General features: G+C 49.8%; 1 protein-coding gene across 9 annotated transcripts in view; it reads right to left on the reverse strand.

Annotated features, from left to right (window-relative positions):
- Window positions 1–24,749, reverse strand: part of BIN1 (bridging integrator 1) — a 158,284-nt gene that overhangs the window by 13,463 nt on the left and 120,072 nt on the right. For 5 of the 9 annotated variants that reach the window (XM_050917061.1, XM_050917058.1, XM_050917056.1 and 2 more), the window contains 5 exons: window positions 19,962–20,112; window positions 14,172–14,300; window positions 8,955–9,065; window positions 6,948–6,971; window positions 826–945 (listed from right to left, as the gene is read on the reverse strand). In XM_050917061.1, coding sequence (XP_050773018.1) covers window positions 826–945; window positions 6,948–6,971; window positions 8,955–9,065; window positions 14,172–14,300; window positions 19,962–20,112 — 535 coding nt within the window. The remainder of the gene's footprint in view (window positions 1–825; window positions 946–6,947; window positions 6,972–8,954; window positions 9,066–14,171; window positions 14,301–19,961; window positions 20,113–24,749) is intronic. The other 4 variants (XM_050917060.1, XM_050917063.1, XM_050917062.1 and 1 more) reach the window with 4 other exon arrangements.

A 24,749-nucleotide genomic window follows, 5' to 3' on the forward strand; every position in this document is an offset into this window, starting at 1 on the left:
CTTCTGACTGGACTGTCGTTCTTATTTCCCTTTCCATAGAGCTGAGGACACTGATACTTCACAATGATCTCCTCAAAACACTGTCAAGTCATTAAGGGACAGGCTGTGCCCTGCTGGGCTGTGTCCTCTCCTGCATCTCTGTCCTCTGTGTATTATTCCTATTTTACAGATGGTGAGACTGACATGCAAACCGGCTAAATGATCACAGAGCAAGTCACTAGCAGAGCCCGGCTGAGAACTAAGGACCCCCTAGCTGCTCCTCTTGAACTTAGAGCGCTAGACAAAGCAGCGCCAAATTTAAGGTAGATCCCTCCAAAATGGCGGATTCATGCACGAACCTTTCTACACTGCCTACTGTCACCTCCCATTTCCATTTGACCCCACTGGCTGCAGCTTAAAGGGGGAGCAGACCTAGTGCCTCAACCTTCCCAAATGTTATCTCCCAAAGTGGGGGAGCACCTTGTTCCTTGCAAAGTAAGAGTAGTGAGGCCATATCAGGAGAGTGGTAGCCCTGAACAGGGTTTAAGCATGGAGTGCTGTCATTAGCATCTGTTACAGCTAGCACAACACATGTATTCAGACTGTAAGCTCATTGGGGCAGCGATTGTCTTGTTCTGCGTTTGTGCAGCACCTAGCGTCCTGGGGATCTGTTCCATGACTAGGGCTCCTAGGTGCTACCACAACAACCACCAGAACCCAGACATCCTGCTCTCCACAACCTAGGACACAGCTGCCAGTCTGCAGATCTTAGAACCACTGCCACCCACCCTCCAGACTCATGTGAGCACTACATTCTGGATAGACTCAGGCTTGGATTCCACTTACTTGTGTTGGCTGCGTCTCTGTGGACTGGCTGGGCCAGTCCACAGCAAATGTGCTATCACTAGGGTTGTCAGCAAGACACGGATCCACGGACTGCACGCTGCTCGAGGAAGTCTTTTCAGGCTGGCAGTTGGGATTGGGGAAGAGAGATGGAGAGAAGGGGAGAAAGATGGCAGTGGATAAAAAGGAGAAGTGCATGGTAAGTAAGGGGGGAAACAGCAGAAAATGAGACATTCACAGAGGCACTGATCAGCCGGGCAGCTATTTGCAATTCAGATGAACTACAAACACTTGAACATATTATGGAAACAGAGCTGCAACTCCACCAGCAAGTCTCGTGATCTTTCCGACGCTTGCTGTGTATTCTCAATAACAATGGTGCAGATCCAGACTAACTCCAGTGGCCTTGGACAATGACAACAGTGCAACTCTGGATTTACCCCAGTGTAACTGGGAACAGAATCCAGCCCACTGAACACACCCACACACACCCATATGTGGCCAGCTTAGTAAATGTTCCCTTGTGTCTCCTAACCCGAGCGACTGTACTACAGAGATGTGTGTGACTCACTGTCCCTTCAAAGGAAGCAAGGTTTCAATTTACAGGACGGCCAAGAAAACTCTGTGTGGGCAATGCACTTTAGCCCAGTAAGGCGGTATGCACGGGATCATTTATTATAGCTATTGTGGAGAAGGAAGCTGAGTGGCTTTTCATCATTTGTTTACAGCAGCAGCTGCTTAGGAAAATTAATCACTGTAATTAAAAGAAACTCCGCATGGTGTTGTGGAGGAGAAAGTGCCTGGTGATTGGAGACTTCATGAGGATCAACACAGCTCAGAAGGCCAAGCATACCCAGTGATGGTTTGGTTGAACAGACTAGCCCCATACAGTTTGATGCAGTCGGGGTGTTGGCCTTTGGGGAGACAGCTGATAGCTGAATAGACAAGAAAGCAATCGGGGGATGGGGGGAGGTGTTACACTGTGGTAAATGTGAAAAGCAATATTAGCCCAGATAAGCAAAGAAAACAGGCTCTCTCACTGGGATCAATAGGTGAAGAGGGTGTCTATTATAACAAACCTTCTCCCAAGAACATATTTTAGGGTTTCCTTAATTGGGAAGTATGAATTCAGTGCCCACGGAAATGGCGGACTTCCAGGAGGGACTAAAGACTGGTAATGCGTGTGTTCTTCCCTTTCCTCGACTCTGCCAATGCACCTCACGCCTAACCTTCTGCCCTCGCTCCGCTATTCCAATCCTGGGGCCTTTCACCGCTCTGGGAATATGACCACCTCCTGCTAAGTCCAGCAATAGGCCTTTCTGCAGCAAAAACTGCCAGTTCTGCAAACTTAGTGGCTCTGGAATGAACAAGAACCAACACAGTGAAGACTAACTCGACGCAAGATTTGAACTTGGTGCCAACAGGCTTGTTCACCCAACCTTCCTGCACTAGCTAGCCTCTCTCACACCATCCTGCTTTGCTCACTAGAACTTCAGGGGAAAATAGAGCCCTGTTGTGCTTCACGTAAACTGGATAGCTGCAAAGTAGGCTGTGTGTGGGTCATGAGCACAGTTCAGCAAACTGGCGTTAAACAGTAAGCAACATCAACCTTTTCAGCAGAGGTTCAGAGAGCCTGCCAGGAAGGGATAGACCTTCTACCTTGTTATCACTACTGATTTACCAGTTAATGAAACCATCTAATTTCAAAACACTCAGTAAACAAGGTCAGGCCTCAGATCTGAGCCCCAGCTGTGTCTATAGGCCTCTCACCCCTCCACTGATGGGCAAGTTTATACCTGTAGTTTCCTCACATCCCTCTCTTCAACTGGCGAGTCCTCCTGAGTGGAGGGAAACAGAATCCTCCGAGAAATTCCACACACTTTCGCCAGCAGATCTCACCACAAGAGCAACGCATCCAGCATGTTCTTTCCCCATCACATCTGCGTCAAACCCGTTCTCTGCTGCTCTCATGCCTCGGGTCTCCTAGACACCACTCAAGTCAATGGACTGGCCAAGTAACCCTCCTGAGGCACCTGGATTTATCTATGAGTCAAGCTTGGATATACACAGTATTCCCACAGTGCAAGCACCACCATTTTTCTTAACCCCAAGCGCAGTCAGCTTCCAGTCTGAAACCTACAAGATCCCGTAAGTGTTTTGCTAATAACAGCAGGAGTTATGAAAAAATAATTACCTTGGGCTGACAGTCATTACTTACTGCCAGCCACCCTACTGGTCTAATTTAACACACACTTTATCCCACCAGTTCCTTCCTAATGTTTCCTGCCTACTCCATTCATGACCTTACAATACCATGGATATTTTGAATACCTGAGCTATAACCACCAAGTAGACACTTCCCACCACAGCTCTGACAAACAAACACATGGAACGCTACACAGGTCACTCCTGTTTAATTAGATTCACTCCCAGGTTGCTTATTATTTGAATTCAATAGGCTTGTAACAGGGACTGACAGCAACCAACATCCATTTGGCCAAGTGTGTCTTTGTTTGGACAGGTGAAAAGAAACCCCTGGGGAGCAATGGATTTCTCAGCCAGCTAATTTGCAGAAACTGTGTTTAATGAGCAAGGCATGGAATCCAGTTAGTCTCTTGGCTTTCAGCAAAAGGCATTTTGATGTCACCTGCCTATGTCTCTACTTTAGGGACTTTCACCATAGCAGCCCAGGGACAGTGCAGTCATGTACGGTCACAGAGATGGGGGAGGTGCCTTTGCTATACCCAGGTTTGGAAGCTTTGTTATTGAATGGGTTTTCTGCTTTGTTTTATCGATCAGCATCTTCACACACACTCGGGCGCGCGTCCACCAGACTGATCTCTAGAGCAGCAGAACTGAGCCAGGTCTCCTGACAACCCCCTGAAATGCGACGGCAAGGTTCGACAAAGCTGGTTACTTGCCAGAGGATTCAACGCTGCAGTAGAAAAACGAGGCACCTGCCTTACGGGGGAAGTTAGGGAAGCCTGGTTGGTTCAAACCAGCGTCCCTGGCTCTACGCTCCCCTCTCTCACGGTACATCTACACAGCGCACTACTTACAGTGGCGTGTAGAGTACAGACCCTGCACACACCCCAGTATGGTGTCAACAGTGAGGTACTGCTTAGGTGAGCAAACACACATCTGAACCTTTTCGGCACGGCCCTCTACATGCCCAAGTAGTACCTCCTCTGTCTACACAGCATTTTTTCCAGCAGCATCCCGCTGCCACATAGAAAAGCTCCAGCAGCAGGGAGCTGATGGAGCTTTTCCCCATTGCCTCCGCCCCCGCCAGAGCCTTTCACTGTTGTGCGTAGCTACACACCACAGTGTGGACATGGCCTACCTTTCACCGCAGTGTGTAGCTATATGCCACAGCCAGTGTGTAGTGTAGACAAAGTCTCAGACATCCCCCCGCTCTCAATGTATCCGAGTGGGCTGGGGCAAGAAAGGGTGTGGCCCGGGGTGCCTTACGTTCCAGTGATCCCTGGCTGGTACAATTGTCCCTAGGCAACTGTTTCTGTCAGCATACTTCTGAGGCTGCTCTCAGTTATGGTGGGGTCAAGCTGGCTCCCAGGATAAGGGGAGCAGAAAGGTGGCTTAAAACAACTTTCACTCCCGCTCAGCAAGACTTGAGGATCTGATTCCAGGTGCTTGTCCCAATGACAGGAACCCAGATCTTTTGAATCTGAAATCTCATGGAAATAGGGTCTCGTGAGATAGCGGGTACACTGCCGAGACTGGGAACTCTCTGATGCAAGGAACTCTGCTCATTGTTACTTGTGCATACAGCATCTGGTACAATGGGGTTCTGGTACCTGATTGGGGTTCCCAGGTGTTACTCTGACACTAATAACTTCCTACTCCAGCCAGCCCAGGAATAATGTCTTTTTCAGAGTGTTTCAGCCCTTCCTGCTTCCAACAGGAAGCAGAAGATCAAAGGTAGCAACAATGAAAAAAACCATTACTTTATTTCAAAGTTAAAGCTTTTCCAAACTCAAAGCAGATTAGGAGTTCGGGGTTGTCATAAACAGATAGCTAAGGGTTAATGTCTCTTTCACCTGGAAAGAAGTAACCTGAAACACCTGACCAGAGGACCAATCAGGAAACAAGACTTTTTCAAATCTGGGTGGAGGGAAATCTGTGTGTGGTTCCTTTGTTCTTTGTCTTGAGCCTGTCTCTCTCTCGGCTATGAGAGGATTTCTGTTTCCTGCTTCTCTAATCTTCTGTTTCCCAGTTGTACGTACAAAAGATCAGATAGTGATTTATATGGTTTTTTTTTATTTGCATATGTGTAGTTGCTGGAATGTTTTGAATTGTATTCTTTTTGAATAAGGCTGTTTATTCATATTTCTTTTAAGCAATTGACCCTGTATTTGTCACCTTAATACAGAGAGAGCATTTTTATGTACTTTATATAAAAAGAAAGAAAAAGCTTTATTTTTAAGACCTGTTGGAGTTTTTCTTTAGTGGGGAACTCCAGGGAATTGAGTCTGTGCTCACCAGGGAATTGGTGGGAGGAAGAAGTCAGGGGGAAATCTGTGTGTGTTAGATTTACTAGCCTGACTTTGCATACCCTCTGGGTGAAGAGGGAAGTACTTCTGTTTCCAGGACTGGAAATAGAGAGGGTGGAATCCCTCTGTTTAGATTCACGGAGCTTACTTCTGTGTATCTCTCCAGGAACCCAGGGAGAAAACACCTGAGGGGGGAAGGGAAATGGTTTATTTCCCTTTGTTGTGAGACTCAAGGGATTTGGGTCTTAGGGTCCCCAGGGAAGGTTTTTGGGGGGACCAGAGTGCCCCAAAACACTAATTTTTTGGGTGGTGGCAGCTTTACCAGGTCCAAGCTGGTAACTCAGCTTGGAGGTTTTCATGCTAACCCCCATATTTTGGATGCTAAGGTCCAAATCTGGGACTAGGTTATGACAGGGGTAGGGGTCACAGTTTGGGCCGATCCTCACTTTATTCAAACTGCTTCTCCCCAGTTACGCTCTGTTTAATAGCAAGAACACAGGTGGGCCAGTATATTTCCTTGTGTATAAACAAAGGAGAAGCAGGGTTTCCAACTCCACCTAAGCCTAGTGATTGGAGACCCCCCGCACCCGCCACAGTCTGGGAGGACACAAAAGGGAAAGAATATACAGCGGTCCTTCACTCTGTTACCCAAAGATAGCAAAGAAACCACAGCTTCGGGGAATAAGAGGCACTCGTTCATCTGAGGAAGGAACATTCAGCTGACTCATGTCAGACCATGATGGGCACATGAGAGCAAACAGTTCTCAAAGGGACCGGCTGCACTGCCACGCAGTAGGCAGACATCCGCAACCAGGGCTGTCCACTTTTAAGGCTTGACATCTTTTCCTGTGAAGATACAGACTTTTTTTTTTCTTCAAAGACAGACAGACAGACAATGCACAAACAGGGGAAGCAAAGATCAACATCAACAGCCAGTAAAAAAAACATAGGTGAAGCATCCTTCTCAATGTGCCCAGGGCATGCAAAGTGGAGACAGCTCAATAGCCATATAGGAACCTTGGGCCAGATTGTCCCCTGGTATCAGTCATCCCTCTTACTTTGGTTTTACACCAGCAGAGGGGCTGGCCCGTTAACACAAAGGAAGGCAGATTCATTTCTTGAGCAGAAACGAAGAGGTTGCGTTTCTCGATTCAGCATTGCTATTAAGAGTGGTTGACCACGAGCAGCAAAGCCTGGCAGATATCTCAAATTTGCATACAGGAGGGGCAGTTGAGAGGCATGCAGGTTGCACAATGAAAGGGAGAGAGGACAGAAAGGTTTGGAGATCTGGAGAGGAAAGGAACAAATATGACTGTGCGGCAGGGGTAGGGTTAGCTTCAGGCGATGCTGACTGCAATGCAAAAACACCAAGGGAAAGACAGGAGAGCTACCAGCACAGGGGATAGTGCATTCTGCTAGGAGCGTCAGGTGCAGTGCCAGAACACAGGGCTGCCTTTTTAGGCCAATCCACAGACCAGAAGGCGAAAGCAGGTTCGAGGCACAGGAAGCAATTCTAGCGTGGCAGGGAGGGAGGAGGAGGAAGAAGACGGTGCCAACACGTGCCAAGGTAGACAGTAAGAGTTTACCAAACCGGAAGTTGTATAAAATTCTTACCTCCCATAAATCCCAAGGTAAAGACTAAGCATGTCAAAGAGTATCAAGAAGAAAAACAGGTTTATACTTAATTATTTCTGCCAACGGAAGCAATACAAATATCGTTCGGAGTGAGGCAGACGTACACATTCCACTGCACTCGCCTCTACATTGACATTTTTCTCAACAATTGCAAGATGATTGAGACCTGCCTGCGTCACACGTCGGATTTGAGTGCTAGTACATCAGCACTGCAAGCAAAGGTGCAACGGCAGCGGGTGTCGATACATCCGTGCTACCTTTATTCTAGCCCGCATGAGTAACAATAGCAGTGAAGATGCAGTTGCATAGACCCCAGCTTCAGGTTAGCAACCTGAATACATACCCAGAGCCCCCAGCGGGCTTGTACTGGGGTGGCTAGACCATGACAAAATCCACACAGTCCTCAGTTCACTGTTACCCAGGCAAGCTCAATTAAAGCTAGTGCGCATACACCTACCTGCCATACAGTTCTGTACTCTGTCACTGGTTTTCAAAAAAACTATTCTGGCAACCCAGTTGAAGAAAATTGTTGATGACCACAACCAAACGGAGCTGGGGATGAGGGGTTTGGGGTGTGGGAGGGGCTCAGGGCTTGGGCAGAGGTTTGGGGTGCGGGAGGAGGTCAGGGCTCTGGGCTGGAGGTGCAGGCTCTGGGCTGGGACCGGGGATGAGGGATTTGGGGTGCAGGAAGAGGCTCCGGGTTTAGGAGGGCTCTGGGCTGGGGCAGGCGATTGGGGTGTGGAGTTGGGGTGTGGGCTTACCTTGGGCAGCTCCCGGTCAGCGGAATAGCGGGGATGCTAAGGCAGGCTTCCTGCCTGTCCTGGCACTGCGGATGGCGCTGCACCCCGGAAGCAGCCAGCAGCAGGTCTGGCTCCTAGGCAGAGACACACAAGCAGCTCCGTGCAGCTCTCACCCGCAGGCAACACCCCCGCCCCCCAGCTCCCATTAGCCAAGAACAAGCCAATGGGAGTGCAGAGACAGTGTTCGGGGTGGGGGCAGTGCGTGAAGCCCTGTAGTCCCCTGCCCAGGAGCCAGACCTGCTTCCAGGGTGCAGCGCGGTGTCAGAATAGGTAGGGACTAGCCTGCCTTAGCTGGGCAGCATCACCAACAGGACTTTTAACGACCTGGTCGGCGGTGCTGACTGGAGCCACCACAACCCAGTGCCTCACATTCCGCAACCCAGTACTGGGTCCTGACCCGCAGCTTGAAAACCACTGCTTTAAAGTCACACAACTCTCAAACATCAATGGCCGATCGTACTACTGGTCACATCTCGCCACTGGGAAAATCCAAGGGCTAGTGGCATACGGTTTTCTCCATTTAAAACCTTCGGAAGCATTGGGCTAGTCATGCTCATTTCCACGACTGCAATGATGGGGGGGGGGTGCAGTTTCAGAACTCTGCTTGGTGTTCAGCCCCCTACTGATGCCAAGGATCAACTCCCTGCAATGTCGGTAGCCGTAAAGACAGGCCAGCGCGGAGCACTTTGGAAAATCCCTCCCATAATCCTGACATTGGTGGCTTGTCCGTAGGTCCAAAGTTTTATCCTATCTAATGGAACCACAGATTGTTCACACATTGACTCTTAAAAATCACTCTGCTCCTGTCACTAACCAAACCGAGTCATTTGCTGGGAAGAACCCAGCACTAAGGCTGGGTTTCCCAGCAACACAATCAGGGCAACAATAAATCCATGTGGGATATGGTCCATGCTAACCTTGTGATGCACATTGACTGAGTTCCTAGGCCAAATCCCACAAACATCCACATCTTCTGTGCAGATCAGATTGCTGCGTATGCAAAGCCAGATGCACGCTCACCCAACTCATGCACACAAGTGTCAGAGAGCTCACGGATGTGCAGGGGCATGTGCACACCCCTCGAGAGCTCAGTCAATATGGAAATATGCACTGAAGGCATAGGCTGAGTCTGCAGTCGGTAACGGTTCACGTACTCATGGAAGAAGGAATGGGGATAGTAACAAACCTGAGTGGCAGGAGTGGGTGTCTTCCCCACAGGGCTGGCATCTGGTTTAATGGGATCAAAATCCAGATCCAACAGGCTGGATCCCTCCTGGAAGGGCCCAGGGGCATCAAACTTGGCAGCAGTAAGGAAGAAAAGCAGCGTGAGCATTAGACAGATATCGGAGATAGGCACTTGATATCCAGGGCTCAGATGCAGAAAGCACATGGTGGGCATGATAACAACGGATGCCTTCATGCCTGTGCCCCAGATTGCATGATGCCTGTGAGCACGTACAGCGCATGCAAACCAAGAACTCAAACCTTGTCCATTTTCCTACTTGTCTGAATGGCTCTGACAGGACAGGGTGATCTGAGATAGCCAAAATGCCACTGCACCCATCAGCTTGAAAAGGTTTCTCATCTATTCCCAACTGTCCTTTGCAGCTTTTCTGCATCAGCACCAGCTACATGGTGCTCACAGCTCAGGATTAATTTCCCATCCTCCTCAGGAGCCGCCACCATCTGCTGTGTGGCCAACCGACATTCAGCTCACCCGTCATATCTATACCAGTTGCTCAGGAGCCTGGAGCTAGGGAGGGAACAGCACATGACCCTGGAAGGTACCTCCAATGGAGACCCAAGCCTAATCCCTAAAGTTGCTGATCTGTTATCCCTCTTCAGACTCCAAACACCATCCACAGTCACATGAGTCACAGGTGAGAGTTCACACCTACCCCATGGTTCTTGACAGCCACCAAATTCCACACCTGTCAGTGCAAGCTCCAGTGCTGTCCACACTGGGGCTCCAGTCCTTAGACACACACACCAGGACTAATGTGCTTTGTATTTTCCAAGACACACCCAGATTCAAGAGATGTCAACGCTGCCTTCGGAGCCAGCAGAGCGAGTTCCATTATCTCTAACACACAAGCAGGTGGCACTATTAGGGCATTCATGAACTGCCTTTAATGCAGCCAACATGGTAACCATCACATAAAGGGAACAGGTCATTAACATTCAGTCCTGAGCTAATGTCATTCATTTTTAGATTCCTGCAGGGCCTTTATGAGCTGCCCCCTTTCTGCCTAGCTCTTCCTTTGAGATGAAACAATTCTGCGCTATTTCCTCAAGCTCGCTGGCCCTATAATTTCAACTATATTTCCAGTTCCACCCAAGGTTGTTTTTTGTTGTTCCACCCCAACTCCAGCAAAGTCCAAGAGTGAAAATGTGCCCAGTACTTACTAAGCACATCAGATTACCCAGCAACAAGTTTCAGCATCAAGTTAGGACATGAATTCACTGGTCCATCCAGGCAAAAGAGGACCACCAAGTTTAGCATTTTGCAGCAAAACCATACAGTTAACAGAAAATGCCATACGAGATCCATGCTCTCGTTACTTTCCACCTCAACACACTTCACTCCGAGTTCCACTTCTCTTTATAGCTCTCCCCTTCTTACAGGCTTGGGGCCCACTGATTAGCACTCACAGGAAGTAGTGTGGCCAGCAGCCATCCAGGTCTCCAACCCAAAGTGTTAAACACTAACCAGCACCCAGCCTCTATATCCCACTGGATAATTCTATCATAGTTCCTAGATAATTCTCCAGTAGAGCAATGTCTTCACAGAGGTTCCACCTCCCATGTTTTCCTTGGTGCTCAGAGATCAAAGGGTCTGGCTAAGCTGGAATCTTACCTGCTATTCAAGAATTATATACACCATGGATTAAGGCTTCCTGCCCTTTGCCTAATTCACTGCCAATAACTATCTTATAAGGGCTCCGAGTGCACATTGAAATGGCCCTGGGGAATACACCAAACATTAATGGACACTGGGGTGCCCCAGTGGTGTCTGTTCTAGAAACAAGAGTCCCCACTCAGAGATCACATCCTGAAGGTCCCATCCTGGGTCGTGTGCACTGAACCGCCGTGTGCTGGAATCCCTGGATAAATGCAGGTGTTCACACATGAAACAAACAATGTAACAGACACAGCGATCGGTTACACAGACATGCTACAAGCTACCCAGGCATGCAGAGAAAGAATTGCTCAGTGGCCCGTGGCTTTCTCCTGTGATGTAAACAGACACAGAACGCTCATTAGATTGTCCAGATATGAATGTAACTGGAGCCGGAGGAGAGTTCTGTATTGGGGACAGCTGTTGAACTCCAAAGCTCTGCATGATTACACGCTTGCTTTTGTGCGTGCTCTCGTCTCCTCCCTACTGTCCACTTGTTCCTTACGGTCCTCCAGCTACTCCTTCCCGACTGCTCCCTTTGTCTTCTTCTTTCATGCTGTTACCCTTCCCAGGAACAGCCTCCTGCTCCCTCGAAACTAAGCACCCTCTCCGCTCTTCCAGCAAATACCTCCTTAAAACCCACCTCTTTGGGGATCTCCCCACAAACAGGGTCCTCGCACTTTCATGCGCCATAGCCATTACCGCACACAAGGCATCCGAATTAGTTTAAGCTCCTTGGAGAAGGGATCTCATCTTTACTAAATGTTTGGAAATGTTATGCATCCTTACAAGGCTCTGCTAATATCAGTTCAACCCCAGTGATTTTCCCTCAGCTTGGCTGGATGCCCTTTGCCTAAGCAGAACCTTACCCCTAGCTGTGATGCTAGCAGTATCCAACAAGGACACTGGGGGAAAGCATTCAGCTGAGGTGGGCTCAGGCCACAAAATATGGATCTGGGTATCAGGCCCTTTGCCTTGGGATGAGTTAGGAGCCCATGAATTTAGGATGCCCTGAGGTCTGGGCCCAAACTCCCTGCCTGCAAACCTTTAATACTTAAAGTTAAAGACTAATGGACCCTGCATAATATTTGTAAAATGTACCAAAATTGGGGGAAGGTCCAGTGCTGTATCCCATTATGCCCTGGTCACTGCTGCCTTTCACCCCAAGCGGAGATAATGGGGGAAATCCTGTCCCCATTAAAGTCAATCGCAAAACTCCGATTGATTTTAAGGGGCCAGGATTTCACTCCAATGCACAGATCCACAAAGCCAAAGCAATCTCTAATGGCTTCTAGACAGCCTCCTTCCCAGGCAGATCAATGGACTTTATCAGAACCTTCTCATGTCCGGCTGGAAGTTTGCTTTGAGAGCTAGAAAATTTAATATTTTCTTTAAGATCCCAGCCACTCTCTATGGTTTCCATCTTACAGAAGCCCTCACAGAAATTGACATTCCAATAATTAATCAATCAATTAAGGGGATGAGTACACTAACAAAGGCCAATAGGTTCAGAGGGAAAGCAGATTCCATATTGCCTGCATTGACCCCATGGTGCTCGGTCTGGTGGAGATGAGAGGGTGTCATGCTACATGAAGAACACGGCAGAAGCAATAAACCACAGGAAGTGCCAAAAAAAAAAAAATTCACCCAACGCCAACTATTCGGGGACTGATTCAGAGCCCAGTCACATGACTGCAAATCCAGTGAACTGAATGGAGTCACCCCAGATTTAACTTGGAGTAACCAGGTCTGGAATCTGGCCTTGTTTGGGGACAAGTTAGCCCACAGACTTTTATAGTCTGCTTCCCTACCTTGGTTTAATTATTATGTTGGACACCAGCGTCAATACAGGAACTTGTGCTGAAGGACACATCTGCACCAATTTCTTATTCCCTGCCTCCTCCGAAAGGAGACACCTCTGTCTGTGATGGCATGAGCATGGCACAGCCAAGTTTTCACGGGAAACGTCCTCACTAAAAACAAAGGCAAGCATCCACCAAGCAGCTGTCAGCTAAATGTTGCCTAAAGAATATAGAAGCAGTGACAGGGCTGGGAGCCTAAAATGCTTTGAGATAAGGTTGCCAACCTTCTAGGATTGGCCTCGTGTCGCCAGGAATTAAAGATTAATTTTTAATTAAAGATTATGTCATGTGATTAAATCCCCAGGAATACGTCCAACCAAAATCGGCAACCCTACTTTGAGAGCTTTAGCAAAGGAGGAAAGATTTTGTTTTGAAGGGTGGAATTTTGTTCGTTGGGGGTCCTTTGGTCAGAATGAGCATGGATCCCCTTTAATGGTAACCCACCCCTGCCTGTTTGATGCTGTGTACTCTGACACTATTGCTGTCCACATCATCCCTCCACTCTATGAGTTCAACCAGCCCCCCTGATATCTGAATGTAACCTGAGGCCTAGCTTTCTTTTCTCCCAACCCAGGGTGTCTTGTTTCTCCACAGTTGTGTGGAAGCTGGAAAGCCACAGGCCACTGAATTTGGGTTACAGAAGGAAAAGCGAGGAGGACAGTTACACAGCAGCATTGTTAGAGGTGTCACCTGGGTCTTTAAGGGATGATTAAAAAAAAAAAAACAAAAGAACATAAAAGACAGCGCGAGTCTCATAATTAAGCCAGAAAACTGGTCAGGCTCCCATCGGCACAGGGAGTAGTACCCAGGGACCTAATAGCGAATAGCCTGCCCACTTCCCCAGCCCCCGTCTCCAGCTGCAAAACACATTAAAGAAGAGAGGGAGAAGAGGAATCTTTTCCCTTTGAAATTTTGTTTGATCTTCAGGACTTCAGCTGCAGAGACCGAGGGCTGATTAAGAGCCACCAGCCTCAAGTCAGCCACATGTCCAGAGCCACTCTCACAGAGATAATGCTGTTATGGAGATCTGATTGCAGTGAAAGGCTCCAGCTGAGGTCTCTGGAGACTGAAGTCCTTGATCCACAGCCCTGCCCTGTAGTGCTTTCTTGCCCACTCCACTGGGTTCCTGAGACACTCCTTTTACGCACAGAGAAGTGGCATTTCAAAGCCGCAGGAGCCTGATTTTCAGAGGTGCTGAGCGTCCATATCAACCCCTCAGTTGGACCTCTCATAGCTTCTGATTAGCAGGCCCTGGGAGCGTACAGCAGCAGAGCAATGAGTGCCTCACCCAGGCCTGGTGGGAACCACGTCTAGGCCCGGCCGCTCTTCGCAGTGACAGCTTTGTGACCCCTTCACTAGGTGCCCCACTGAGTCCTCCCTCTCCATTCTACACAGGCCACAAGAACAGCCATCACACAGCCCTGGCTTCCTGGCCGCACCGATCAAGGCTGGCTTCAAACTGACCAGCTGCTCAGGGGCGATGGGTGCAGTATCCCATTGGCAATCTCAGCCCAGCCACGCGGTGGCAGCTGGCTCCTCCAGCCCTACCTCCTGACCAGGTTTCATGGGGTGACACCTCTAAGCAGGGGACAGTGCCGGGGGCTGGGAGCAGACAGAGATAAGGCAGGGCGGAGCGGCTAACCTGCGAGGGGGTGGTCACACTTATCTCGGGGACAAAATTGTCATCAAACAGACTGATGATGTTCTCGTGCTTGATCTCCTTGGAGGGGGTGTGCTTTGGAGGTGGTGGCACCGGAGGGCCTTTCCGCAACTGCATGCAAGCGAGCGAGCACATGGCGACACCCAAAAAAACCAGAGACAGGAACCAGGTTAGCAAAATAGAACCACAGACACAAGGAGGGGTCAAATAAACAAACATGGGAAGGGGGGGGAGGGGAAACATCCACACGCCTCCAGAGAAGGTTTGGCATCATTAGTTACACTTCAGCTGCGGGCGGGTCTCCCTCTGTGGAGGAGAAGCGTAACACAATTAATATGCATCATTCGGACATGCATACGTAATTAGAGCATGTGCAACCTTCCAGAGAACCAGCAGGGGTGACAGACAGGTTACTCAGCACACGTTTCGGCAGAGAAGTCCAGTGCACTGGCCACTGCTCCTGATACCTACCTGTGTGGCGTGAGTCTAGGGGAGTTAGACACCAAAGCAGATTGGCCTTATTCACACGTGGACGCTAGTGGGCTGGATCCTGATCTCCCTTCCACCAGTTCCACTCCACTGGTTTCAGTGGATCGATTGCGGTATAAGTGAGACTAGATAGGACTTCTCGTGAGAGTGACACGACCAAGACTGAGATCTGGGCATGGGTCACTGAAACATATGAGAATGGGCTCGCCCTGAGCCTGTCGGCTCTCAGCTTCACCGACATGTAACACCAGGGACACCACTGAAGTCACAAGAGAGTCACAGGGGCATAAATCCAGGGGCAGGCCGGGGGGGCAGGCCATGCCTCTGTCCATATCCGACATCCTCCCTCACTTCACAGAGGGAGCCTTTGATTCAGTGCTGCACGCACCACTCTTTGAATGCTGTGGGGATGGCAAACCAGCTCAGGCACCGTTTTAATTTCCCTTAGTCTCAGACATTCGAGCTCAAACTGAATCTGTTGAGATGCTGACAGACTGGGGAAAAAGTCTATTGTACAGTGCAGTGAAGATTTCCAGAACTGTAATGTTGCTTAGCACCCCCATAACTTTCTATGTGCAAAAGACTTTATGAACATTAATCTTCTCATCCTACCTAAGAAGGTAGGACATTATTATCCCTATTTGCAGCCAGGGAAAACTGAGGCAGAGAGCATGTGACTTGACAAAGGACAGACTGCTTATCAGTGTCAGATCTGGGATTAGAACACAACAGATCCTGGCTCTCAGGTCTGTGTTCACTCCACTAGGCTATGCTGCCCCTCCCTCGGATGCATGAACGTGTGCCCTACCAGACATTTATTTGGCTGGCCATGGAAAATGCCAGCTTTCTAGAAGGTTAATCCACCCCGGGCAACGTGCCTGTAAGATTCCATATATACATCTGAACTGCAGCTGGCTGCAGGCCCCTGGGTGGAGGGTAAGTAATAATGAAAGTGGCACTTTCACTTCCAGATCTCAGCTGTGCGGAAGCAGAAGTGCCAAAATGCCATGAGAACAGCCTCTCCTGCAGTATCCTGAGCCCAGTCAGATGCAGAAGGTACCAGAAGTCTCATGGGAAAGACTGTTCTAAGAGTGAAGCCAAAGTTTGCTGGCACAAGAGGCTCTGGGTACTAATCCAGAACCCAACACTGACCCTTTGGAAGTTTGCCCTTCCTCAATACACCCATCCTCCTAATCACTCATTGGGTGGCTGTGTGGGAAATGTCAGCAATACAATGGCTAATCCTCCCACAGCGTATGCTGCCCAACGCACACTGCACTGCGTCTGTACAGAGTTCTGTCCCTGTGTCTCGGTTCTGAATGGAAAGAATGCTCCCCAGACACGGTGGTTATATGCTGAAGGAAATGGAATACCCTTCTGGTTCCAGCCCAGACTGGTCCCTATATCCCGCTCTTCTGGTAAAATGAGACATCATCCAAAACGAACAAGACCATCAGAAGAACTTCGCTGCCCGGGAAGGAAGTTACACCCCGAACCCCGTCTACTAAGCTTGGGCCATGTTCAGCGGTAGCAGCATATGTCCATTGTAGTTCCATTGACTTCAGTCATCAGTCCAGAACAGCAGCAGCGTAGCTGAGAGCCCAATTCCAGCCCTTCTGGTTTCATGGGGCCCATTGGTTCTGAAGTCCAGGATCATCCTCACAAACACATTAACGAGTGTGGAGACATGCAGGCAGTCGCTTCATAGGAGGCTAGACACAGGCAGCTTTTCAGAAAAGAGATGTCGGGAAACATCTTGAGAGCTGAAACAATGAGTAGTTCACAACCCAACAGGATTTCTCTGTTAGGCACGGATCCTCTAAGGTATTTAGGTGCCTAGCACCCACTGATGTCAGTGGTCTCTCCTTTTGCCACCTTCCCTGTCTGTTCAATATGCCCCTCTGCTGCTTTCTGCACACCACCCTGGTTGTTAGCATCAGTGTACCCTGAGGTGGGGTGAGGACCTAGCCGGAGTATTTCACATCCTTGTTGCTGTGCACTCAGGGCTCATCACCTACCCAGTGACTTGCCGTCACCCACGTTCATCCCATAGAAAGCTTCATATTAAATGCTGGGTGCCGATTTTGCGGCTTCTAACTCATGTGGCTACATGCTCTGGGGATAAGGAGGAGGCCATGTAGCTATCCAAGTCTACCCAGTGTCATTCCTCCCTTCTGTTGCTTGCAAAGCCCCTCACTGCTTTCCATGCTTCTGGATCCAGCTCCCTCTCTTGTGCTTGATGCACCGACCCAGAAGGTCACGCTGACTGCACACCGCTCCTTTTCCGCACTCCTCACAGCAACAGCCAGGTGAACTACGCATGCACTGAAAAACAGCTGCCAGCAGATGGCAGCTTTGGCTGCATGAAGGCCCACCTTGGTCTGTTCCAGCTGCTGTTACTGCCAGGCCACTTAAATACACTGCGCAGCAGAACAACCATTACCTGATCCAACTGGAACCGGGGCCTGATCGGATAAGCAAAAATCTGGATAAACCAGAGAATGGGCAGCAAGGCTCCTGCTGTCAGCCCCAGGGCGGTTGGGGCTTGTGCTGCCAGCTCCGGGCGGCTGGGGATTTGGTTAATACGGAGAGCCAGATAACTGAGGCTCCGTTAAATGGGGTTCCACTGTATTCTGCTTAGCAGTGACCAATCCACTCCCCTGCTGCTGCGGTCACTCAGCCCGCCAGGGGAGCACCCAGGGCATTACAAGAGCAAGGAGAACATGTGCTATTTAAAGTAAAGAGAAGGGCGAGGAAACCCTGTCGCAGCAGAACAAGGTGGAAGATGGGCTGAAAGAGCCCTGCAGAGAGAGGGCTGCACCTGCTCTCCGCTCAGCAACTCAGCACCTCTCCAAACTTCGAAGATGACTGAAGGAGACAAGGCACTATCGCAGGAGGAGAGTGGGTGGGGATGACGCTCCCGAGCTGGCCAGGGCAGAGCTGAATAGGTAGCAGTGAGCTGGGGGCGCTGCAGGGAAAATGGAGGTGGGTTGTTCTGAAGTAGTTCGTAGAATGGGCAGGAGCCTGAATGTTTGGCTCCATGGTCAGTCCCACATCCACACACAGCCCCTGCTCTGGGTTCCGATCCAGAGTTCTGGGACAGCCGACGAGAGACCAGAGCCAGACGGAAGTTCAGACTCAGGCCTGTAACTTGGTCGGAGCAGAAGGTTGAGCAGCTTGTGGAGAGAGGCATTGGAGGGAGGGATGGGGACAGTCAGTTACTCAGGCTGGTTTAAGGTGGAGGAATTCCATCCTGCCATGGAGCTGGGGAGCAAACTAGCCCTTCCCCAAGAGCGTCCCAGATCACCTGGGCTGCCATCGCTGGGCAAGGTGAGCGTATCAGGACAACGGGCGAGGCTTGTGCCCTTTTGGCACTGTGCTGCCCCCAAGCCTGGCCAGACCTCATCTCCTTGAAGCTGTCAGCGGAAATCCCATGGCCTTACCCCTCCAACGCGCCAACGGCCACTGAGCCACTCATCGTTAAATGGATGCTCCAATGCAATGGCTGTGGAAGAGCGAGCATGGTCCTCTCCCTGGATGTTGATGACTAGAGATAGAGTGGGCGATGTGACATCCTTCCCCTTTACACACACACACCACTGCTGCTCCAGGGAATTAAACATTCACCACCCACAGCCCTGGAGTTTGCCTCTGACAACAGCTCTGGTTTTGTTTCAAGATTTCTTTGCCATTCTGTTATTGCTCCAGCTATGCTCTCCACCTCTCCTACAAGGTGAATGCCACCAAGTAACATTTGGGTCCTGTCTAAAAACCCAATGGACGAGACACAGCATACTCCCTCCCGGCAGCCCAGGTGGGATTTTTAGGGTACGGGACTATATCACTGGCCAACAATTGCACGAGGAGGTGCAAGGCAATGGCCCAGCAAGAAGAGCGGACAGGTCCCTGCAATGGAAAAGAAACCAGAACCAAGACCAACAGCAGTTGAGGAAGATTGGAGGGGAAAGATGAGTTTTCTAACAGGGCTTTAGAAAATGCTGCCAGGTACCTACACACCTCAAAGAACTAAAAAAGGGCTTTCATGAGGCTGTGAACATCTCCCCATCCCCGACATCCAGATTCCATTAGGAAGACAAATAACACTGAAGAAGAGACAGAATGACAGACTATTCCAAAGCGGACGTAGGCCCTGACCCAAAAGCAGGACTCCACCTCACCTGGACTTCAAGAAAGCTTTGATCTGTAGCCATCTCAGCTGAAGAGCAATTGGGTATTTTTTCTCCGGTTAGGACACTATTAGGCCAGAACCACCGAGAACCACGATTCTTCCATTGGGAAGATAATCTAGTGAGGTCACCTACTGAGGTCCAGGGACTTGCACCACACCTGAATTGGCCAGCTAAGTTTATTCTGCATTTCCCATCCACCCTCTCCTTTCACTCCTTCTTATGTGGGGATGGTAGAGAGCGGCAACAGATTTAATTTTCTTTAAAGCCCAGAATAAAAATTATGAAGCCCATCAGGTGAGAATCCAGCTATAGTGATATTGCAAGTGGTAACTGACACCATATTTTAAACATACCACTTGGGGTTTCACATGTGAGGAAAACGATCAATGAGCTTAAATTAAATGTGTGCCGCAACGATGGTGCAGGGACCATAAGGTGCAGACGAAGCCCTGCCCTTCAGATAAGTGGCTCAGCTTGTCCAGCACGCTGTCATCAACAATGGCTGGCATCAAATGCTGCAGTGGAAGGTATTAGATTCCCCACAAGGGACATGCCTCTTCCTGGCCTCCATCAGTCAGCAGTTGGCCTACTCCTTGAAGAACGAGGATTTATTGCCTTGATTGTTCACTCTGTTTGATGTAATTGTGGAAGTTCTCCTTACCCTCAGTGCTCAACTATTGGCTTCAGTAATATCCTGTGGTAATGAGTTCTGCAGGTTAATTATGGGGGGAGAGAACAAAATTTCATAGCTCAACATTGACCTTCACCCTCACTGAATGGTCACACACCACCCTGGTAGAGGGGTATTATTTTGTCTCCTATGGAGTACACATGCTAACAGCATCGAAGAGCAATTTCAGGGCTTGGTAAGCTTTCTCCCAGCAACAGAGAGACCGAAAAGGAGCAAATGATCTTATCAGAGAAGCAGCACCTGCCACACAGGGATCCAGGCCATTCCACAAGATGGAGAGCAGGCACCATCTCATATGTTCAAAAGCAGCCAGAGACCTGACTTGTGTCTTGTCTGGCCCACTGAGCCTTTGGCAGCAGGGATCCCATTTCTGGGGCCAGGTTAACACCACAAGGACACTACCTGAGATGGTGACTTAGGGATGCCAGCCCCGGGTGTTTCCAACGAGGACGGTTCCAGCTCATGGTTGACAGTCTTGATCTCGGGGCTGGTGATGGGGGTCCCATCGGGTGGAGGCGAGGGGCTTTTGTTTGCTTTCGCTGGGGCACTGTCGCTGCAGGAGAGAAAACAAAGGAGAGTCAGAACCAGCCCCAGAATGAATTATTCTGGTCAGACAGACTGATCCAGCCAGGTCTTGTGGTCTCGATTCTCTCCCCATCTCAATGCCCACACCTGCAACCACGGACCCTCAGTCCAGTACCAGGCAGAGTTTATAAGCTTCTGAGCAGTTTCTTGCTGAGTCACCTTCAATCCCGTGCATTGTCTTTCTGCAGTAGGAACTCATGCAGATCACGATATATTAACCTAGGTCATTTCCTTGCATGCACATGGATGCACTTAGACACACTGAAAAAACAGAAATTCTGTCCTGTGGCATTATATTGACACCCACATAGGCGGCTGCACCACACGGACATCTGCCATGTGAGCTAACAAAGTAACTGACAGCACTAGCAGGTTGCCATCCTCCATGGGGACCAGCACGAGAGGGGGACAAGTCCCTTTGTCAGAGGGTTTCACAGATATTTGCTGACTGCAGAAGAACGCTGAGACTCAGGCATCTTGGGTTCCATCCCAGGCTCTTAAGGGCAGTGTGGTCTAGTGGACAAAGACTACACCAAATCATAGAAGATCGGGTTTGGAAGGGACCTCAGGAGGCCATCTAGTTCCACCCCCTGCTCAAGGCAGGACCAACACTCAGCTGCCTGTTTCCCCAAGCTTGACCCCTTCTGCCCTGTTGCCTCTAATCTGTCCCTGTCCTGGTATTGTCTGTTTCTCACCCGGCTCCCAGCCCATTCTCCGTACCTAGCCAGTCCCAGATGCCCCGCCTCAGGCTGCTCAGGCTTAGAACAACAGAATATCAGGGTTGGAAGGGACCTCAGGAGGTATCTAGTCCAACCCCCTGCTCAAAGCAGGACCAATTCCCAACTAAATCATCCCAGCCAGGGCTTTGTCCAGCCTGACCTTAAAAACCTCTAAGGAAGGAGATTCCACCACCTCCCTAGGGAACCCATTCCAGTGCTTCACCACCCTTCTAGTGAAAAAGTTTTTCCTAATATCCAACCTAAACCTCCCCCACTGCAACTTGAGACCATTGCTCCTTATTCTGTCTTCTGCCAGCACTGAGAACAGCCGAACTCCATTCTCTTTGGAACCCCCCCTTCAGGTAATTGAAGGCTGCTATCAAATCCCACCTCACTCTTCTCTTCTGCAGACTAAACAATCCCAGTTCCCTCAGCCTCTCCTCATATGTCATGTGTTCCAGCCCCCTAATCATTTTTGTTGCCCTCCGCTGGACTCTTTCCAATTTTTCCACATCCTTCTTGTAGTGTGGGGCCCACTGAGGCTTGTCCCAGCCTCCTCCTCCAGACTCACAATCTCTGTCCCACTCCCAGTGCCCCACCATAACTCCCAGTCCTAGTTATTCCCCCTGTTTCCAATCCTAGTCTTTGCCTTTCCCAGTACCCCCCTCCCGCTTAGCTCCTTGCCCATCCAGTCACAGTTCCCCCTTCCTGGCTTCTCATCCTACCTGTCACCTCCTCCACCCCCCAACCTCTAGTCCCTATCCCCACTGGCTCCCCAGCTCCACACTCCCACTGTCTCCCCTCCCCCCTGGCTCGCAGTCCCAGTCTCCCCTCCGACTCTCAGTTTCCCTCCCCCACCCTACCGTCTTCCAATTCCAGCTTTCCCTTCCTCTCCCAGGCTACTTGTCCCAATCGACTCCCCCAGCATGGGCCAAACATCACGTTTCTTCCAAGTCTCGTTCTCAGAAACAGCTGAACCTTTTCGGCTGAAATTATCAAAACCAATTGAGCTTGAGGCAGATACTTGGCGTGGAAAATTTCAGCCCAAATAGTTAATGGCAAGGTTCTAAGCAACTGAAAACAGGGTCTTATAATGGGAAGTGTTGGGCAACCTTAGTAAGGGACAGTACTACCAGCCCCACCTATAATTGGAGAGAAAATACAAGTGTTTAAGAGGCAGCTCCTCTATTACATAAGTAAAGCCAGCAGACATGTCTTGTGGCAAAAAGGCATGGGCCATCCTCTGTAGCATGAAACACACCCGGAGGCCAGCCAGCTGGTCCATAACACCGTGCACTCCAAAACCTGGATTAGACCCAGTCTAAAACCGGATGGGACTCAGAACCTCGGTCCCCATCCCACAGGGCAACAATGCACTCCCTGTATGTATCTCCACTTGAAAAAGCCATGCCCCATGGTGCCCATGTTCTCATAGTCACTGGCTAACAGTGGCATGGCGATGCTCATGCCAACGGAGGATGCACTACGATCTCCTGCTTAAATACACAGAGTCTTGGGACAGGATAGAGGAAGAACAGAAGAGGTATTTAAAGATTTCTCTCCATTCAAAGCAAGCACCAGCCTTTGAGCCCCTGATCCCACCTCACTCCCCAACCTCACAGAGACACCCCCAAGAAGCAGTCACTCCACACTCTCATGCAGATCAGATGTTTCTAATGACGTTCACATCAGCAGCATGACAACAAGATGCAAAGAACCAACAGCTTTCCGTGCCGACAGCTCTCACCCTGTGGGTCACATGGACCTGAAGAAGAAGCGGGTGCTTGTTGGGAGGAAACCAGGAACGGGTCACAAACATGCATCCAACTCTCCTGCTCTTCAACTTGACTGGATTTGCCTACTGAGTCCTCCTCAGATGTCCCTTAAGCTATTGCAGTGCGAAGGATTGTGGGACCCAGCTGAGGAGTGGCTAAGTGAGGAGGTGCTAGGAGGGAAGAGGCTGAGAACTCCTGCTATAAATCAGAGTTACAGCAACCTCAATATAAGCAGTGTGCAGCAAGCTAGTTAGTCACCTGTCAGTAGCAAGTACGCCACCTCCTCCCGTCCTGTGATTCCACATTTCTAGGGCACAGAGGAAGGGCTGGCCTCACTAGGCTCCTAAGCTCCCCACCAGCTTCATAGCAATTCGGTTAAAACCGCTTTGCTCAGGCTGACCCAGTGACTCAGTAAGAGTGCAGGATATAGCCAGAGGAGACCTGGGTTTCAATCCCGGTCCGCAGCCTCTTGCTTCCCAGGCTGGAATGACTCCCCCTAACAGTGCCCCCTGCTGGTGATTTCAGCATTAGCGCACATAGGAAGGAAGGGATAGGATGGGATTGCCTGGACCAGAACCTTGCATGGGACTATTTTTTTTAACTCTGTCCCTGCCCTGCCCCGCAATACCCGCTCCTGCCTGCCAACACATTGTTTCTTGCATTTTTACCCCACTCCCACCCACAAAAAGCCTAAGATCCTATAAATCCTGCAAGAGAGACAGATTCCCCCCAGGCCACCAAAAAAAAAAGGATGGTTAATATATTTATAAATGGAATTCAGGCACAATTTTTACCATTAAAAGGATTAAACAAATCTTGCTTAAACCATTTAGTGATTTAGCGTTTTCCTGCAAATTGCAACACTCTGGTTTTTGTTACCCAACCAATCCTGCTCACAACAAAGTACATTTTACCCACTCCTGTTGTTACGGCAGTGGGTCCTGCAGGACCCACAGGATCCCAGTCCTGTTGCAGGGCTCTGCCTGGGACTGTCTATGCCAAAAAAAATATGGTAATTACAGGGGGGTATTCCAAGACATGCTCGGGGAGGGAGGGGTATTCAATCAATCCCCAACTTTTCCCACAGCTGCACACCCCTATTCTCTACCACTGGGGGGAAATGATGCATTCTTCGGTTTGATAAAAAGCTTTATTGCTATAGGAAAAACAACTATCCAGGTTCCACTCTGGGAAATGTATAGAAGCTCCTTGTTCTAGGGGGCCCAAATACCCAGGGCTTCCTCCAGTTCACCAGATGTAGATAGCAAAGCCAAGGAGAATCCCGCCAGCAGGGTAGTACCCAGAGGAACAATAAACCGCCAGCTGGGCAGCCATATGGGGCTGCTTCAATCCTGCTCAGCTCCCATGAGGATCTAAATTATGGGCCAGGTGGCATTGCACCATTGGCATCTGGTCCTGGATTTTCCAAAAAGGAAGGAAAAGCTGCTGTGTGCAGATGGAGGTCAGTGGTAGGACTGCTCTCATTTGTAAGAGCCTTAGGCCATGCTTAATTTGTAGGGAAAGAGGTGCTGGAGCTCAAGCAATTTTTTTACATTCATGAGCGATGCAGCAAGCCCAGCAGTGCTGGGGCTCTCAACTGCCAGGCTTGGAAGTGCTGGGGCTGTGACCTGCCAGGCCCAGTGGTACTGGGGCTCAGCCTTGGCATTAAGCACTGGCCTTGGGGACACATTTAGTCCCAATACCTATCTCATAGAACTGGAAGGGACCCTGTGAGGTTATTGAGCCCAGTCCCCTGCCTTCACTAGCAGGATCAAGTGCTGATTTTGCCCCAGATTCCTAAGTGGCCCTCTCAAGGACTGAAATCACAACCCTGGATTTAGCAGGCCAATGCTCAAACCACTGAGCTATCCCTCTCCCCCAGGAAAACATTATGCAAGCTTGGCCCCTAGAGTCTCAGACTTAGTATAAAATTAAGCAAGGGCTGAATCTGAGCCCCAGGCTCCTCTCCTTGGGGTGCGGAGAACAAGATCCTGATATGGATTGGAGTAAAGACACCAGATCTCAGGTCCCCTCAGTGACTCTTGAAATGGGTCATTTGTCTGAAACGGATGCATCTCACAGGGCCGGCTGATGCCCTAGCTACAGAATAG

The sequence above is a fragment of the Gopherus flavomarginatus genome, chromosome 10 (genome assembly GCF_025201925.1).
Source record: "Gopherus flavomarginatus isolate rGopFla2 chromosome 10, rGopFla2.mat.asm, whole genome shotgun sequence".
Lineage (NCBI taxonomy): Eukaryota > Metazoa > Chordata > Testudines > Testudinidae > Gopherus > Gopherus flavomarginatus.